Raw genomic sequence first — 18,354 nt, forward strand, 5'->3', positions numbered from 1 at the left:
AGGTGTTCCACAGCACAAACAAATGTAACACATCTTAATAGTCCACAGCAGTGCTGAGAACCCCAGCTTCAAAGGCTGGAGTTGGGGGTGGTGTGGCCAACTATAAGAGCTAGCAGGCCCGGGGCTGGAGAGATGGCTCAGAGGTTAAGAGCATTGTCTGCTCTTCCAAAGGTCCTGAGTTCAATTCCCAGAAACCACATGGTGGCTCACAGCCATCTGTAATGGGGTCTGGTACCCTCTTCTGGCCTGCAGGCATACACACAGACAGAATATTGTATACATAATAAATAAATAAATAAATAAATAAATATTTAAAAAAAAGAGCTAGCAGGCCTCTGGTATGGGCCCCAGTAGCTTGCTACTGGTGTTCTCACTGGGTGTGGCTGCCGTTGTCTCTTCTCATGCATTCATTGCACTTTGGGGACATAGGCTTTCTTGCTGCTTCAGGAGAAGCCTTGGTCTTCCTCTAGATCAATGGTTTTCAACCTTCCTAATGCTGTGACTTTTTAATACAGTTCCTCATGCTGTGGTGAATTATTTTCATTGCTACTTCATAACTGTAATTTTGCTGTTATAAATCATAATGTAAATATCTTTGTTTCCTGATATTCTTAAGCAACCCTGTGAAATGGTTGCTCCACACCCCCTCCAAGTGGTTGTGACCCATAGGTTGAGAACTGCTAGATGTTCTAGATGTTACAAGAAAGTTATTGGAGATTAAAGGATGTTACTAGAGGTTCTAGGAAGGAACATGCTTGCTTGTTTTGGAATTGGGAAGGTATTTTCCAGAGGGATATTAGGAACATTTTGTGTACACAGAATGTCGTATGTAACAGAAATATGGATGGAAGCATTCTACATATGGTCATGTGGCAATTTCTCTTTACAGAGACACAGCCCTGATGAGTCCATGGAAATGGGTCAGCAAAGTTAAGTCAGAGCTATAACCCTGAGTTTTAGCTCAGACCTGATGACTTGAGCCTGCTGATGTCCAGTGTTCTGGAAATTCAGTGCCCATAGATGTGGACCAAGGAAGAGCCCCGGCCATGGTCACTCTTATCACAGAGAAGCTGCAGAACCAGAGTTTGGATGACCTTACCCGAAGGGCCCGTGAGGCTGGCCCGGTGAGTCAGCTTGGGGGTCAGAGTGGGCACAGCCCACTGTGTGGAGACATAGACACGGAGATAGTACGCTTAGGGTGGAGACAGAGCTGAGTGGGGGCGTTGGACAGAAGCCAGTGTCTGTCTAATTATCACCACAAACAAATCAACTTCCAATGCAAAGCTGACCAACACAGATTTCTGTGGCCTGCTTACCAGATCTGCCAGGGTAAGTGATCCTGTGGTCCTGCTGCCTCTTTCCAGGGATGTCTCAGATTTATCAACTCAGATTCGTTCATCTGCTTTAGTTTAGTAGGTGGGTCTCTTTTTATTTTTTTAACCATGAAGTCATTTATTTTATTAATTCATAGTTAATTTATTGAGTTTTTTTTTTTTTTTTTCAGAGACAGGTTTTCACTGTGTACTCATAGCTGGCCTGGAACTAGCTGTGTAGACCAGGCTGGCCTCAACTCAGTCCACCTGCCTCTGCCTCCTGAGTGCTGGGATTATGGGTGTATACTGTCATATCCAGTGGTTACTTATTTTTAATGTTTTATGTTTGTAACTACTTATTACATGACTCCACATGCACTTTAATGTTTTGTCTTTGGTTTTCAGTGCCATGAAACTTGACACTAACACAGATACACTCTAAATACAGCTAGGGATTCCAGAAACACAAAACAAAGTATGCAAACAACTCTTGCGCTCTTTCCTTCAGCTCTCGTATGATGATGATGTCCGTGTTGGGCCATGTTCATGCCCAGACTGTAGGCACGAGTCTTTCTAAACTTGGATGCCTAAAGGACGTTTTTTTTCCTAGTGAACTTTTCATAAAATTTACACTTGGAAAAGTAGATTCACCTAGTCGAGGCATTCTAAACATAATTAACAATTTTCTTTCCTTTTTTTTTTTTTTTTTTTCAAAACAGGGTAACTGTGTAGCCTTGACTTTCCTAGAACTAGCTGTGTAGACCAGGCTGGTCTTGAACTCACAGAGATCCACCTGCCTCTGCCTCTTAAGTGCTGGGATTAAAGGCATGTGCCATCAGCCATTGGCAATTTTCTAATAACAAAACTGAATATCAGTTTTAAAAGTAAAATTTTAAATAATTAAATGTTAATAAAACTCAAAGTCGTTAAGCATTCAGTGCCTCCATTGCTATTATTGTGGTACTAGTCTGGGTTGTTTGTGCTGCCTGCTTGACCCTCCATGTGCTGGGTGGGGACAACTTGTGGTGGCCACAGTTCTGGCTCTTGGGCCACAAGACTGATGCAGTTTTTTGAGCTCAAGGTCAGCAGAACTAGAGGAGAATGCAAGGAACCTCCCCTAGTCTTAGGGCTCTGTTGTTGGGACAGATGCTGATGTTTGCCACTATGGACTCTGTCATCATGGGCTCACAATGTGTGCCTGATCCTGCACCTTTGGTCCTCCTCTAAAGCCAGAGTCCTTCAGTACTCTTCTGATTCAGCAGGACTGAATCCTCCCATCTTTGCTATCTCTATTCATTTTATTTGGTCATATTATGTACCCTCTGCCTGAGGCACACCCAGTTTTTCTTACTTTGCCTCTCGTGCTTGAAGGATAGAGAATAGTCTGGCTGTTGCAGAAAGACCTGGAAAAATGTGTGGTTGTATCTGAATGACTGCTACCTCAAGGGTGGAGAGGCATAGATGGTTTGTGACCATAGGTGGAGGATTGGTGAAGGCAGTGATCTAATGTATTGCTGGGTTGCCAGAGCAACAATGAGTATCTAGGATATGATTTGGGATGTACATTGAAGATGGGAGTTTTTTGTTGGCTGTGAAAGTAGGTTTGGGGGCAACAAGGACAGGACAATTGACAAGTAGTTGGGCCCTGCTGTCACATGTATTTGGACTTAGAGTATTCTCAGACAGCAGGGGACACTGGAACCTGAATTTCACATATGCATTTCAGTTGTGCATTGAGGCTTCTGATGCAGAGCTGGGAAAGTGTTTATTTACCTCCTAAGAGGCAGGGAGATAAGGAACCAGTGTAGCTGGAGAAAGTGGGCAATGACCTGGGCAATAAGTGCTTTCTGGGATGAGGGCTTGGTGGCAATGGAGATACTATGCTGGTTGGTTTTTGTCAACTTGGCACAAGCCTGGTCATCTTAATTGAGAAAATAAGGTTAAGCATTTTCTTGACTAATAGTTGATGGTAAGGGCACAGCTCAGTAAGGATAGTACCACCCCAGGTAGTATAAGAAAGCAGGCTGAACAAGCTGTGCAGAGCAAGCCAGTAAGCAGCATTCCTCCATAACGTCTGCTTTAGTTTCTGCCTTCTGGTTCATACCCTGATTGAATTCTTGCCTTGGCTTCTCTCAGTGGACCGTGACTAGGGATATGTAAGCCAAATAAACCCTTTCCTCCCCAAGTTGCTTTTAGTCATGGCATTTTATCACAACAGTAGAAAACATAACTAAGACATATGCCTTGGTCCTAGGATTTGACTCTTAGGTGCCAAGGGATTGAAGTAGAAGGGCTGTGATCCAGATCAGAGTAGCAGTCCCCTCTAGCTATGGGAAGAGGATAATGGGGTCAATGGAAGCAGAGAAGGCCAGCCAAGACCACCAGCACTAGCTTGGTCCAGGATAGATGCAGTAGAGCTAGAGTAAAAGGCTAGTGTTGAAATAAGGAGCGGCGGGACTGCGTCCCCAACACCCCGGCCGCTTGGCTAGCTCATGCCCGAAATAACAACACACAAACTGTATTCATTTAAGAACTGCTTGGCCCCTGAACTCTAGCCTTTACAGGCTAATTCTCGCACCTGGACTAGCCCATTTCTAATGATGTGTGTAAGCACCCCAAGGTGCGCTTACCGGGAAGAGTCTAGCCTCCGTCCATCATGGTGTCTCTGCTCCAGAGTGCAGAGATGTTGAGTCTCTGCGGGAGCAGAACAGAGTCTGACCTCACTTCCTCTTCCGCCCAGCATCCTATTCTGTTTTCTCCTCCCATCTATGCTTTAACCTATGAGGGCCAGCCAAGCAGTTTCTTTATTGCTCAGCCAATGAAATCAACAGATTGATATGACACTCCCACATCAGGCTAGGAGCTAGCTGTCGGGAAGAGGAGAAAGGAAAGTGTGATGTGACTGAGCTGGAAGCAAGAAGCATGGAAGGTTTATCATGTCACTGGTTTAGATGGTATAACATGGGCGGTTGGTGCCCCTAGCCATGTCCATCTGGGCAGGGCCAGGCTTGAATTGGCCCAGTGGGAGCCTGCTATCTCAGCAAATCTACCTTCTTGAGTATCTCTCAAGGAGGCCCAGAAGCTGCCATGTCTCAAGGTCCTGGATGTGGTATGATACAGAGACTGAGCTCTACAAATGGGTGTGGTCAGTGTTAGATCCACTGTATTGAGTGTCTGCACTCATGTCCTTGGGTTCTTCACCTTCTCATCCCATCTCTCATAGATCCCTGTAGATGCCTTCTGTGAAGAGTCTGGCTATTCTGCACCAGTCCTTGCATGTGTGCTGAAAAAACATCTGGTTAGGTACAGGCCCACAGCTCCTCAATTATCCCAGGAACCATTTCTGTTGGCTGAGAAAGGCCTGTCCTTCCTGGAGTGTATTAGGTTATTCTGGTGGGTGCATTCTTGTGCATCCTGGGGATGCAGGCCCAGGGAAGGTGGGCTATGAAAACAGATCAGGTACTTGCTCTCAGCAAGTGGTTGGACTGGCTGGCTAGTGGAGTGGCTATCAGCCACCTGGAAGGAAACCATTGTGCTGGCCCAAGACTGTGGTCTTTTGCAGCTATTCGAAAGGTGTGGGCAGTCCACTAACTATGCACAGTGGCATGAGAGCTTTCACCATTTGCAGTATCTCTAAAGCAGCCTTCTCTATCCATCTTAGTTTGAGGTTGTCCAATGCCCACAGAGTCCAGGTTGGTCATGTGTTCACCACCTCCATTCAGCAATGCTCGGGGAAACATAATCCACTGCAGAGGAAGACCTGTCTATCTCTAGACAGGTACCTGTTGTTAAACGGTAACTTTTTGAGTCATAAACCCAACTTTTAACTTTTTATTTTTATTTGTTTTTTCCTTTCTTTTTCTTTTTTTTTGAGAATAGAGTTTTACTTAGCCCACCTGACCTTGAATATGTTATATACCCAAACTCCTGATCCTTCTTTTTCTATCTCTATGAAATTCCCAACTGCTGAATTACAGGCATATATCACTACACTTGTCTTGCTTATTGATTGATTGATTGACTAGACAAGGGTCTTGCTAAGTAGCTCAAACTAATCTGAAGTTTGGAGTATTCCTCTTGCCTTGACCTTCCTGACTGCTGGGATTATAAGTATGTGCTAAACACCTGCTTTCTCTTTATGTGAAACAACAGTAGTTCTCCAGGACTTCTGGTACAGTTGCTATGGCATTTCCTGCTAATCTTTGAGACTGTCAATGGCTTATCTGCCTTCCTGGAGGGTTTTTTTTTCTGCTCTCTGGACCCTTCTCAGGACTGGGACCATCAAGCTAGGACCATCAAGATACTATATTTGGACTGTCATGACCAGTAAAGGGTTCTTGGGTCTTGGCTCAGTCTTTTTTTTCCTTCATTTTTGTGTTATGGGTGTTTTGCCTACATGCATGTTTGTGCACCACTTTTGTGCAGCCGCCTGTGGGACCAGAAGAGATCATTGTATTCTTTGGAACAGGAGTTATAGACAGTTGTAAGCTGCCATGTGGGTGTGGGAATTGGAATTGAACCCAGTTCCTAGGTTCTCTGGAAGAGCAGCCAGTGCTTGTAACCAGTGAGTCATCACTCCAGACCCTCAGTCTTTTTTTTTTTTTTAAAGCTTTATTTTTATTTTCCATGAATTAGTGTTTAGCCTGAATATATGTACACCATGTCTACCTGGTGCTGGAGGAGGCCTGAAGAAGGCATTAGATCCCCTGGAAATTGAGTTACAGATGGCTGTGAGCATCTGTGTGCATGCTGGGAATTGAACTGGAGTCCTGAAAGAGTAACCAGTGCTGAGCTGTTTCTTAACTGCTGAACTGTCTTTCTAGCCCCTCAGGATCTTTCTGAAAAGTAACTGGGTGGTGAGGTTTAAAAGACCATTAGTATAGACCATCCAAAAGGAAAAGGCCAAAACTTAAAGAGCAAGTATGAGCTAGTTCCAGGACAGGAACCAAAAGCTACGGAGAAACCCTGTCTCGAAAATCTAAAAACAAACAAACAAACAAAAAAACCAAAAAAAAAAAAAAAAAAACCCAAGTATGAGGAAGCACGTAGTGGGTCTGGATGATGTCTGTTTGTTCAGGTAGATTTTGTTAGGTTAAAAAAAAAAAAACTTCCAATGGGCTCAGTGGGTAAAGGCATTTGTTGCCAAGCCTGGCAACCTGAGTTTGATCCTGGAACCCACATGGTTTTAAAGACATAACTGACTCCCATAAGCTGCTTCTCATTTTAACACGTGCACTATAGCTATACATAACCACCCCATACAGAAAATAAATGTTTAATAAAGTCTTCAACCTTTTTATTAAGAAAAAGGTATTTTCTAGAGGTCAGTACCTGTAATTTTAAACACCAATGGAGGTGTTCGGGAGAAATGACATTACTGTAGTGAACGCTTGAGTTTTCACATAAGTACTGAGACTTCTCTCTTGTCACTTTCAGTATTCTGCTGAGAAACTGAACAAAAGTGGCCATTTGTTCCCTTTGGAGATTGGCGGTAAGTGTCTCAGAAGCACAGGTAGGGTCTTTCTAGGGCTGAAGAGGCTGATGATGGAGCAAAGTGGTGTTGGGTCTTTGGCCAGGAGGGGATTTTGGAGCTACACTGAGTCAGATATTTAGAGCAAGGTTCAAGGAGGCCTTTGTGTGACCTAATGTGGGACAGGAAGATCACAAGCCACCACCCTCCCTGCTCATGATCTAGAAGTCAGAACTGGTCTCTAAGCAGGATGGGCCAGGGTCAAGGCTCAGCAGGGCCTCTCTTTGCTGCTGCTGCTGATGTGGGAGGAAGCTAGAGAGTGCCTTACCCTTTACATAAGACACAAGGCCCACTCTGTGGTTTCCTTTAGCTATCAGGGGAAGGATAATCAGGTGGTACGTGTTCTGGCTGTCATTCTACTGTGATATACACTGGCTGAACAAATACTGAACCTACCTAGGCTTGCCCTCACTTCCTGACACATTGCTCTTTAGGAGTTACAGAGGACAGTGGTCCCTAAGTGTGGGCACACTTCTGATAAATCCAAGCAAAGACCCTGAGGTTAGAATCACCCTGTGTTGGTCTTGACAGTCTGAGCAGCATACATGGTAGAACCATGTCAGAGTCGCCTTGCCGAACACCAGATTACAAAAGTAGAGGTATTGACTAACCTTTGCATGAACAGTTGGAAGTAGGACGTGAGGTCTCAATCCCCATCTCACTGGACCTGTGTCCTCACTCCCGCTTGATTTTGGCTCCTCCAGTCCCTCCTGCATATGGGACCATGTTAACTGCCTCAGGCCCTCCTCAGAGTTCCTGGGGGCCTCTTATGTACTCCTTTCTTCCCTTTTTCCCTCAGTTGGCACTCTTGCCTTCTTGCTATCTCAGGTCATCCCAGGGCCCTGACTGTTTCCTGTTGGTCTCTTGGCCCATACTCCAGTGTCCCTTAGTTTGACAGTGACTGGAAGAAGCAAGGAAAGGCTGAGTGACCCGTGGGATGCCTTCCCATCAAGAGTGTCCAGAGCATCCTTTGGTCAGGTCCCTGGATATTTGGGCTTCACAGCTGGGCTAAAACTATATGAAGACACGCACATACCTGACTTTGCACATCTGTGAGTGAGGGCTGGAGCAGGTGCCTGCCCTTTGCAGCCAACAAGAGGAATAGAAGCTAGGGCCATGGTAGCTCTGAGAAGCTCATGCAGGGTCTGGATGCCAGGTTGTACTGAGTGCTTAAACTGACCCAAGGAGAGTTGGACTAGTCTGGGCAGTGATATGGAGAGCTGTCATGTGGGTATATCCCCTGGGAGATATAGATTTATGTTAGTTCCTGGGGTGCTGAGACTTGTGAGCTACAGTCTGGGGTCAGATGTCTTAAGGGCTCCTAAGTCTTCCTCAGGGGGCTTGATGGAAGGGTCAGAAGAAGTACCCCTTTTTTTGTTGCACTTAACCTGTGATGTCTTAGGTACATGGCATTGCAGGATGACCAGCCACCATGGGGCTATTGCCAGCACCCTGCTTTAGAACTGAAGAAGTGGAGGCTTGAGGATGTTGGGCAGGGTCACAGTCCAATGTCCAGCAGGCAGATGTCCAGGCCAAGTCTTGTTTTGTTTGAGACAGGGTTTCACTGTGTTTCTCAGACACAAAGGAAAACTCTAATTTAAACGCTTGTCAGTTCTGCCTTTGCCTCACCAATCCTGGGATAACAGGAATGAGCCACTATACCTAGCTTCAGCCACAGCCTCTATCTGTAAGATTTGAAACTCTGATTTGGTCATTAAGAAATGTGGCAGTTTCTGTGAAGTAGCGTCGTCTGACTCGTGGCTGGCAAAGGTCCACCTTTAGAGGCCAGCCAAGGACAGGAGTAAAGCATTTTGATGACACAATGTATTAGTGAATGGGGGTAAGATCGGAATCAGATTATTTTCAGGAAACACAGGTGGAGAGACAACTCCTTAAGACCAGGTGAAGCCAGGCATGGTGGCACGCACCTTTAATCCCAGAACTCAGGAAGCAGAGGCAGATGGATCTGTGACTTCAGGGCCAGCCTGGTATTCATAATGAGCTTCAGGACAACCAGGGTTATATAGAGAGACCCTATCTCAAAAAAGGAAAAAAAGACCAGGTGGAGCTTGGTGATTCAGGTGCCAATGGCCATTGAAGATAGGGTAGTACCAACCATGTGAGCAGGGGTATTTTATGTTCAGATGTGTCTGTGAGCCTGGGAAGGGAGGCAGCAGTGTGACTTCCTATTGCTCACCTGTTTCTTCATACACCTTTGTGTTTCCTTAGTGGACAAAAGTCCCTGGAAGGCCTTACATGGAGGATGGCCCATTGGAAGCCAGGTGGCCTCAGGCCCTTTCCCATTAGGCCCACTTGGTGTGTCTCACAACGAAGGTCTCAAATGGCAGCTGGCATCTCCAGGGCCTATGAATGTGGGCAGCTTCTTGGACCTCCGTGAGAGCACAGGGCCACCTGCAGCACCACCAACCAAGCGACACTGCCGGTCCCTGTCGGAACCAGAGGAGCTGGCTCGATGCCGCTCCCCATGGCGCCCTGGCAGCTCCAAGGTGTGGACTCCCATCTCTAAGAGGAGGTGCAACAGTGGTGGGAGCGCCACCCTGCAGTGCTGCAGCGCTCTCGGGAGCCCTGCCCTGCAGGGGCGTTCAGGCCTGCCCAGGAGTTCTGTGTCACCGCCGACGCCCCGGCCAGCTTCAGCCAGCAGTGGCTTTGTGGATGTCAGTGAGGGCAGCGCAAGCTCAGGTCCGCCTTGGCTTTCTGCAGGACCCTGCCCATTTTCCTCCAGGCGCCGACTGTCTCTCTCACAAGAGCACCTTGTAGATGCGAACACTTGCCTGCCTTCAGCTAGCAGCACCCCCACATCCACACCTGAGCTAGGCCGACACCATGGCCTGCTCCGGTGCCGCTCACAGCCTTGTGTGTTGGATGGGAGGAGGGTCCGGCGCAAGCGGAGACGGGAGGAGGATGCCAGGTGGACACGGCCATCCTTGGACTTTCTGAAAATGACACGGGTGAGGCTGCGTTCTGTTCTGGTTGCAGGGAGCTATGTTCTGCCTTGTAGTGTGGTCTTGGAGTAAGGCTGGTTATGGCCAGCAGCCCTCTTAATCTTACTTGAGTACTTTCTTCTGAGATGAGATGCTGTGTAAGGCCATCTTGTCAGGGAACATGGCATAGCTTGGTTGATGGGAGGATGGTTTGTCCCCGCTATCCCCAAAACCTCAGTCATACCCCACAAGCAGAGCACCCACATAGGGAACCTGGATCCTGGGCCCTGAGGAAGCAAGGAGGGACTGAGTGTGGAAGTTCAATGAAGCTATTGCATTTGGTGCAGCCTCATCTCTTGGGAACCCTCACTACATTTTGGGCATGGCAGTTATTTATAAAGTAAGAAGCCTTTCCTGGAAGCTGAGGCAGAGCTTGGTACCACTGAAGGCCTAGACCCTTGGCTTGTGATGACTGCAGGAGCCAGGGCTTGTGACTTGGGCTGTGCCTCATTCAGAGACCAGCAGGTACCTAGATGTGCTGTGCTATCACATTCTGGACATCCCTACACATTCTGGGGAGTTGTTTTGTTGTTGTTGTTCTTTTTGTGTGTGTGTGTTTTTTTTTTGGTGGGTTTTTGTTTTATTTTTGTTTGTTTGTTTTTGTTTGAGACAGAGTTTCTGTGTGTAGCCCTGGCTGTCCTGGAACTTGCTCTGTAGACCAAGGCTGGTTTTGAATTCAGAGATTCACCTGCCTCCCAAGTTCTGGGATGAAAGGCGTGAACCACCACCGCCTGGCAGAGCATTGGGTTTTAATTGGTGTAATAGACCACTGTCTGCTCTCATGTGGATCACAGAGAGGTGCCGGCAATGGGAAGGAGGAGAAGAGAACAGTGAGAATGGGCCCTCACTGTATCTAGGAGGGTATGTCTACTTGGACGCATCTGGGGCTTCTGTAAGGTTTCTTAGCCCCCCTGTGGGAGCTGGAGTGGAGCCCAGCAGCTCTGCTCCCTCTGTGTTGGTCCTTAGCTAGAAGCAGAATTGTAGGCCCTTCTGCTTCCCTCCCACCCCCAGCTGGGGCCGCACTAAGGAGCCTTGGCTGTTCTGTTATGTAGATTAGCCTGGCCTTGAAGTTCCAGAGATTTGCCTGTCTCTGCTTCCTAAAGGCTGGAATTAAATGTGTGGCCTCCTTGGTACTTCTTGCAGAGTTGTGCCTCTCTTCTCTTGGTGACTGGCATTGGCAGTTCCCTGACTCCCTATCACCCATACCTGTCCCAAGGCTTCAAGCCTGATTTGCCTCCTGTAGGCACTGCTGTGAGTGCACGTCAAACTCTGGGTGTTGTGGGTGGTGCCAGGGCTGTCCTGAAAGGAGCTGCTTTAGTGTGTCTGGTGAGGCCATATTGGGACAGTACAGATGGGACAGAGTGCCATTGGGTTGGGAGAAGCCTGTCTGGCAGTCCCAGGCTTGTGGAAAGTAGTGTAGTTCCTGCTGATGTCTTATTTTGTATTCTGCTGGTGTGACTGTTGATCTTCCTGACAGTCAGGTTTTCCAGGTCTTCCTGGTCACTATGAGGGTTGAAAGCCCAGTCTCCCTGGTGTGACTGTAGAGGTCTGATAGAAGGGAAGTGGTGGTGCCTTTAGTGTGATGTCGGCTGTTGGAAAGTTAACAAGTTTTGGATACCCAAGCTTCTCCTGCTAGCCAGTGCTTTGGGTGTGGCATATGGCATCATCACATATGCCAGGGTGACGGCAGCGTAGGATGAGGATGCCGGCAGAGGAGTCCTTGACTTGGTACCTTTTGGGGAAGGGGATAGTGTATAACAAAGACGGGGTGATAACCAAGGGATAGTCCTGCTCTGGAGATGCTATGAACACTCTGGGCTCCATAGGAGGTAAGAAAAGTAAATCTGTCCATGGGCTCATTGTGGAGGTAGGGTGTCTTATGGGCCCCACCTCATCTCTGCTCCATTGTGGCTGTCCCTTCTCCCTACCCCAGCTGTCTGCTTCAGGATTCGGATGCCCTCTGTTCTAGTCAGTCTCCACTTAGTCCCCATAACCCTTGTGACTTACAGTCAGCATCACTGGATAGTTAGCTGTGGAGTCCCCATAACCCCTTGTGACTTACTCACTGGTCAGCATCACTGGATAGTTAGCTGTTGCTGGGTAGCAGGTGAGCCCAGTTCAGCTGGAAGAATCTGAGCTGTGCTGTCTCACTATCCCGTGACTTCAGGTCACAGGACAGGAAGCTCACTAGGAAGGTCCTGGTCATGCTTGCCTGCAGGACCTGCTTCCCAGCTCCCTTCTGTGGTTCCTGACCGTTGACCTTTGTGGGACACATTAATGTTCTTAATCTTTCCAGCGTGTGTGTTGTGAGGAGCTGGCAAGGAGGCACTGCAGTGTTTCGCGGCAGCTAATTTCTGTGAGGTCCGTTGTAGTCCACATGCACCATGATGCATTTGCTTTATGGGACTGGCTTGCAAACCATTTGCAGTGACTGTGTACTGAGCAGGCACTGGCTCAAACACCTGGGATTGTGCAGACAGATGGTGTTGTAGGGGCAGGGGGAGTAGTATAGGAGGCCAGGTGAGAATAACATTGTGGATTTTGTGTATTTGCTTTTACTTTTATTTGTGTGTGTATTTACATGTGGGCATATGTGTTCATGTGTACAATGATCTAGACAGAGTTCAGCCTTGGATGGTATGCTTAGGAATGTCACCCACTTTATTTTGTATTTTTTAAACTATTCTTTTATTTTTGAGATTATAATTACATCATTTCCCTTTCCTTCCCTTCCCTCCAAACCTTTGCTTATACCTCTCCTTGCTTTCCTTCAAATTCATGGCCTTTTTTTCACTAATTTTTATTAATGCATATATATACCTGTAGTTTTTTTGTGTGTGGGGTTGAGGCCTTGTGGTCTTTTCCCTGGTTCTCTTTGGCATGTCTGTTGTTATTGTTTAACTCGTGTTTAGACAGTCATGTTGGTGAGAAAAAAAAGCATACAGATGCTTTCTGACATTAGTAGGAAACCCAGTCTCACATCAAACTCCTTGGTCCTCTGACTCTTATAATCTCTCTGTTCCCTCTTCTACAGTGTTCTCTGAACCTTAAGTGGAGAGTTGTAAATGTGTCCATTGGGGCTGGGCTCCATGATTCTGTATTTTTGATTGTTTGTAGGTCTTCGTCTGTTGCAGAGAAGTTTCTTTGATGAGGGCTGAGGACTACACTTACCTGTGGTATAAGAGCAAATATGCAAATATTTATGATGCAGTAAGGGATTATGCTAGTTTAGGAACCACTGTTTTTTTTTTTTTAATTGAAGCAAGGTTTCTCTCTGGGACATGGGCTTCACCAGTTTGGCTAGGCCAAGTGACCATAGGCCCAGGAACCTTCTTATCTCTGTGACCCCAGTGCTGGAATTAAAAGTATGTCACATACCTGTCAAAAAAAAAAAAAAAAAAAAAAAAAAAAAAAACCCTTAAAGTCCTTGTGAGGACTTTTGAAAGCATTCCTTTAAAAAAGGAATGCTTGAGGGCTGGGGAGACGTCTCAGTCAGTAAAGTGTTCACTATCCAAGCCTGAGGACCTGAGTCTGATCTCCAGCACCTGTGTAGGAAGCCAGTCCCACCCAGGGAAGTCTGCCAACTGGGTGTCCACTTCTGGGATGATCCTTTGAGTTTCCCCACTGTGTCTTTTCCTGTCTCCTTGGTGTTTGTCTGCCAGTCCAGTGAATCTTCTTTTGAAAGGCTAGGGATGTCTTACCCCTCTGAACTCTGCATCTTGTTGAGAGAGGGAGAATTATTTTTTGGCTCTTGTCCTTACAGGGTGTCCCTACAGGGTGTCCCTCATGGTTATTCTGATCTGTCTTCAGGTGAGATGGTTCCTCTAGTATTTGGTGCCACCTTCCATTTGCTCCTGTTTGAGACATGGGTCTGAGCACACCTCAACTTTGAGTTTTCTGGAGTAGTCTGGTGTTGGGACTCCTGTGTTTCTGGCCATTTCTTTAGAGACTGAATCCCTGGGAAGACTTGTCAATCTGCCTGGAGAGTGGAGCCCTCCAGGGTCCTGGAACTCTGCATTTGGGGCACAGGGCTTTATTTAGTCCCCCTATCCCCACTGTTCCTAGAACCCTTATCTACTTTTGAAATTTTCTCTTTCCTGAGCAGAGGCCTCTCTTCTTGAGCAGAGCTGGGGCAGGCACTGCAGGGTGGTCAGAAGGACTGGACTCCCTGTGACATATATGGGACATACTCACACGTGTGCGTGTGTGCTCTGGCCATCTTTTGTCAAATACCAAGGTATGGATGTTCTATGTTCCTCAGGCCTCTGTAATGTGGAACAGGCTGATGTTTTCCCTCCCTGACACCTGAGGGAGGCCCTCCTGGTTATGTCCAAAAGTCAGTTGATGTTTCTTGGCCATACTGGGATCTTGGCCTGGCACAGACACACACACAGCTAGACTCTAGGTGTGGCTTATTCTACCTGACTCAGACTCTGGCTTTGCCTTGGCCTGTAGCGCAGTTTTGCTAGCAGAAAGTGGAGCTTGTGGACACAGGTTAGGTGTCTTTATCTGCCAGGTGGCTTCCTCAGCATGTGGTCAGTGCCGGGGTGGAGAGGCAAACCCTGGGATGTCAGTGTAGTTGTAGGAGGCACTGTTTTCCCAGAACCTGCCTGGCTCACTATGGCTGAGGAGGCTTGCAGTGGTGGTCACTGGACACAGCAGAACATGTCGGTGTCACTGCACTGTAAGGATTTCTGGCATGTGTAGCTCCTGTCAGTTTGTTTACTTACATGCAGATCATCATGAGTGGCAGTAGGTGTTTGGTCCTCCTCTGGGGACATCCTCTGGGGATGTTGATGTTGCCAGTTCAAGTCAGCATAAGTATGACCTGTGGCCCCTATTTTCTGGTTTGGCTTTCTCAAAGATGCTGGTTTTGTGTCAGGTTCTTTGTTGATTGGTAGTTATTTCTTGTTGAAATAGGAGCGGCGAGGCTGCGTCCCCAACACCCCAGCCGCTTGGCTAGCTCATGCCCGAAATAACAACACACAAACTGTATTCATTTAAGAACTGCTTGGCCCATGAACTCTAGCCCTTACAGGCTAATTCTCGCACCTGGACTAGCCCATTTCTAGTAATGTTTGTAAGCACCCCAAGGTGCGCTTACCAGGAAGATTCTAGCCTATGTCCATCTTCATCGCGTGTGCCTCAGAGAGCAGAGCTATCGCGTCTACCCGGGAGAGCTGAGCATGGTGTCTCTTCAGGAGCAGAGCAGAGTCTGACCTCACTTCCTCTTCCGCCCAGAATTCTATTCTGTTTACTCCTCCCATCTATGTTCCAAGCCATGAGGCCAAGCAGCTGGTTTATTATAACTTAACCAATGAAATCAACAGATTGATATATGACACTCCCACAATTTCTCTGTGAATAGAGGAGCTGACTCGGAGGGCAGTGGGGCCCAGCAGTGTTTTCACACGTCCTGAGGGCAGGCTTCTGACTGCAGACCCAAGTATATGTCTTGTCAAGACAGGATCGGGCTGCTGGTGTGTGCCCATGGTCTACTGTCCTGCACTTGGATGTTTTTATTGTCCAGGAGGGGCACAGGAAACAAACTGGCACAGGTCTTCCAGCTGATACAGTGACATGGATAGTCAAATTTATCTTGATTTGAGTAAAATATAAATTATGCCTTTTTATTTTTGTGACCAGAATCTAGCTGCTGATATCTTTAAGGATTTGCTCTTTAGAATATTACTTCTCGGGGGCTGGAGAGATGGCTCAGTGGTTAAGAGCATTGCCTGCTCTTCCAAAGGTCCTGAGTTCAATTCCCAGCAACCACATGGTAGCTCACAACCATCTGTAATGAGGTCTGGTGCCCTCTTCCGGCCTGCAGGCATACACACAGATAGAATACTGTATACATAATAAAAAAAAAAAAAAGAATATTACTTCTCAAATTGGTTTACTGTTTTTGAGACAGGGTCTCTCTGTTTGCCCCACCCCCAGTTAGCCTAGAAATTGAGATCCTCTTACCCTCCAGCTCCCAAGGACTAGGATAATAGCTGTGTACACTGTCAAATGTCACATGCTCAGCAGGGTGTCACTCTTTATAGTTGAACAATAAAAACAAAAGATACTGCAGCTTGTCTTGTGGAGACAAGTAATTCCCATAAAAGCACTGCTCTGTTCTCCACAGGACTTGTGTATCTCTGTCTGTTTGTGATAGGACCGTTTCTAGGGATCTTCTTGTCAAAAAATAGATTTTTGCTCAGAGTGGTAAGCACATGCCTGAAACCCAGCATTCAGAAGGTGGAAGAAGCAGAAGGATCAGAAATTCAAGGCTCAGCTACATAGCAAGTTTTTTTTTAATTTATTTTTATTTATGTACATTGATGTTTTGCCTGAATGTGTGGCTGTGTCAGATCCCCTGGAACTGGAACTACAGAAGCTGCCATGTGGGTGCCGGAGAATTGAACTCTGATTCTCTGGAAGAGCAGCCAGAACCCTAACTGCTGAGCCATCTCTCCAGCCCCTACATAGCAAGTTTAAGCCACCCTGGGTTACTTTGTTTTTCTCTGTGTGTCTCTATTTTTGTGACTCTGTGTCTCTCAGTCTCAATTAGGAGGCACTTAGAAAGGCTTTTTCTGTTGTCTTATAGCACTGTTTACCTTGTGTTCTGACGGCCAGCGTGGCTTGCATGGTCTGTGTCATCTGTGTTGCTGTCCCTGTACTCACACGCCTTTTAGACTCCTCAGCCATGGCACCTGTCAGAGGCCAGTTCAGAGGAGCCTGCTGGAGATTGCGGGGAGAACATAGGGCATGTGAAAGGGACTGGGCACTCCTGGAAGGGGAAACAAGGTCATACCAGGGAAGGGGCAGGGAAACAAGGCCTAGCCATGTCAGAGGCAGTTGGTCTGATGTAGCCCTACTGTATGTGCATCTTGAGGATGTAGGTGACTTCTAAGAGACGTGTGAACAGTCTAAGAAGCCCTCTGAGTAGGCAAGGACTATTGGAACTGGGAGAGAACTCTGGTTTGGGGCAGAGACTGACAGTTGAATTTCCAGAGGACATGCAGACAACACAGCCTCTCAGCTGGCCCTTATGGCTCTGAGCCCTGGGTTTGTCTTGGATAGCTATATACTGGAGGCATCCTAAGATGCTGGCAGGCCTCAGAGTGCATGCCTGGAAAAGGGTAATCAGAGGCCTCTTCTGTATATATGTGTGCTTTTTTCTTAGATGATTTAGGATGATAAAGCTTTCCACATGTTGTATTTGAGGAAGGTTAGCCTTTAGAAGATGAGAGAGGAAGGTGAGAAGCAGGGTTGAGGCTGTTAGGATTTGAGGAATGAATCATGGGTGTTTGGGGGTCTAATGAGTTCCAACTGGCTGACCTTGCCTGAGGTCTCTTGGGAACAACTGGGTGTTGTTGGAGATGGGCTGCATTGGGATCTTCCTGGATAGTCTGTCTCCTGAGAACTAGATGGGCTCTGATGCAGTCCTCTCTGGGTGGGTCCAGTACCAAATGGTCTTCCCAGTACCAACCTAGTAGGTACTATGGGAACTCTGTGGCCCTGCTTTCTGATAAGGCCAGGGATGGGGATGAGCAGAGTCCAGGAAACAGCCCAAGTAACTGGTAACTGGTGCTTGGTGGCTGTTTGGAGTGGGCTGGACACTGAGGACACAGTGCTGTGGCAGGCAGAATGTTGTCTTGCACACGTATCAGAAATGCCTTCAGCCCCTGTCTTTTCTATTGCAGACTTTAAAAAACTCAAAGAGCCTTTGCTCCCTGGACTATGAAGATGATGAGGACGATACCCAGGCGAAGACTGTTGTGTCCTCCCCGTGTAACTCTCAGGGCCTTGTGGGCATCATCACACCTGGCTCCAGCCCAAGGATCCCTAGACCTGGCCCAACCAGCCCCAGTGCCTGGGCTTCAGAGGAGCCAGAGGCCAGCACAGGAGAGGGTGGGAGCAGTGGGGAGCCCAGTGACTGGGACAGTGCAGGAGAGGAGGGTGTCTTCCCACTGGACCACAACGACCTGGACCTGGAGCAGATCGAGAACAACTGAATTTTGACTGAGCGTAGTTACTGTCTTGTCACCTTGGTGCCTGACCAGTGGAAATAACTTGTGTGTTATTTTGAAAATTGAGGCGTAATTTTGATTCAGTTTTTCCTAAAGAAGTATTTTGCATTTTTATGGCTTCTATAGTTTGGGAGAGCTTCTCTATTTTGAAATGGGTTTTCAGAGGGCATTGTATTAAACATGGTTCTGCCTAGATTCTGACTAGTTCTGCTTTTTTTTTTTTTTTTTTTTTTTTTTGTCAGAAACCTACTGTGAAAAGAGAGTATGATTTGCTTGACAACTTTGAGGCTGATGGTTGCAGGTTCCCTGTGGAGGGATCACAGCCTTGGGTGCTCGGGGTGGTCTGCACCCTTGGCCCTTGGTGTCTGTGGTTGACTAACTATGGCTTGGTGACCACCTGGCCTTCTAGCAGCTGGCTGGGCTGATGTATGAGATCCCACTGCTGAGTCCTGAGTCTGCTTTTCTGTAGCCCCATGATGTTGAGCTTC

The 18,354-nt window shown here is 47.2% G+C and overlaps 1 protein-coding gene across 5 annotated transcripts in view; it reads left to right on the plus strand.

Moving 5' to 3' along the window:
• Nucleotides 1–18,061, plus strand: part of Fam53a (family with sequence similarity 53 member A) — a 32,007-nt gene extending 13,946 nt beyond the window's left edge. For 3 of the 5 annotated variants that reach the window (XM_050141158.1, XM_050141159.1, XM_050141157.1), the window contains exons 2-5: nucleotides 890–1,124; nucleotides 6,750–6,804; nucleotides 9,073–9,812; nucleotides 17,540–18,061. In XM_050141158.1, coding sequence (XP_049997115.1) covers nucleotides 1,047–1,124; nucleotides 6,750–6,804; nucleotides 9,073–9,812; nucleotides 17,540–17,851 — 1,185 coding nt within the window. In that variant the 5' untranslated portion in view covers nucleotides 890–1,046 and the 3' untranslated portion in view covers nucleotides 17,852–18,061. The remainder of the gene's footprint in view (nucleotides 1–889; nucleotides 1,125–6,749; nucleotides 6,805–9,072; nucleotides 9,813–17,539) is intronic. The other 2 variants (XM_050141160.1, XM_050141161.1) reach the window with 2 other exon arrangements.
• The last annotated feature ends 293 nt before the right edge of the window (nucleotides 18,062–18,354 follow it).

This window comes from Alexandromys fortis, unplaced genomic scaffold (genome assembly GCF_014885135.2).
Source record: "Alexandromys fortis isolate MF-2015 unplaced genomic scaffold, M_Fortis_MF-2015_v1.1 scaffold_7, whole genome shotgun sequence".
In the NCBI taxonomy this organism is placed as follows: domain Eukaryota; kingdom Metazoa; phylum Chordata; class Mammalia; order Rodentia; family Cricetidae; genus Alexandromys; species Alexandromys fortis.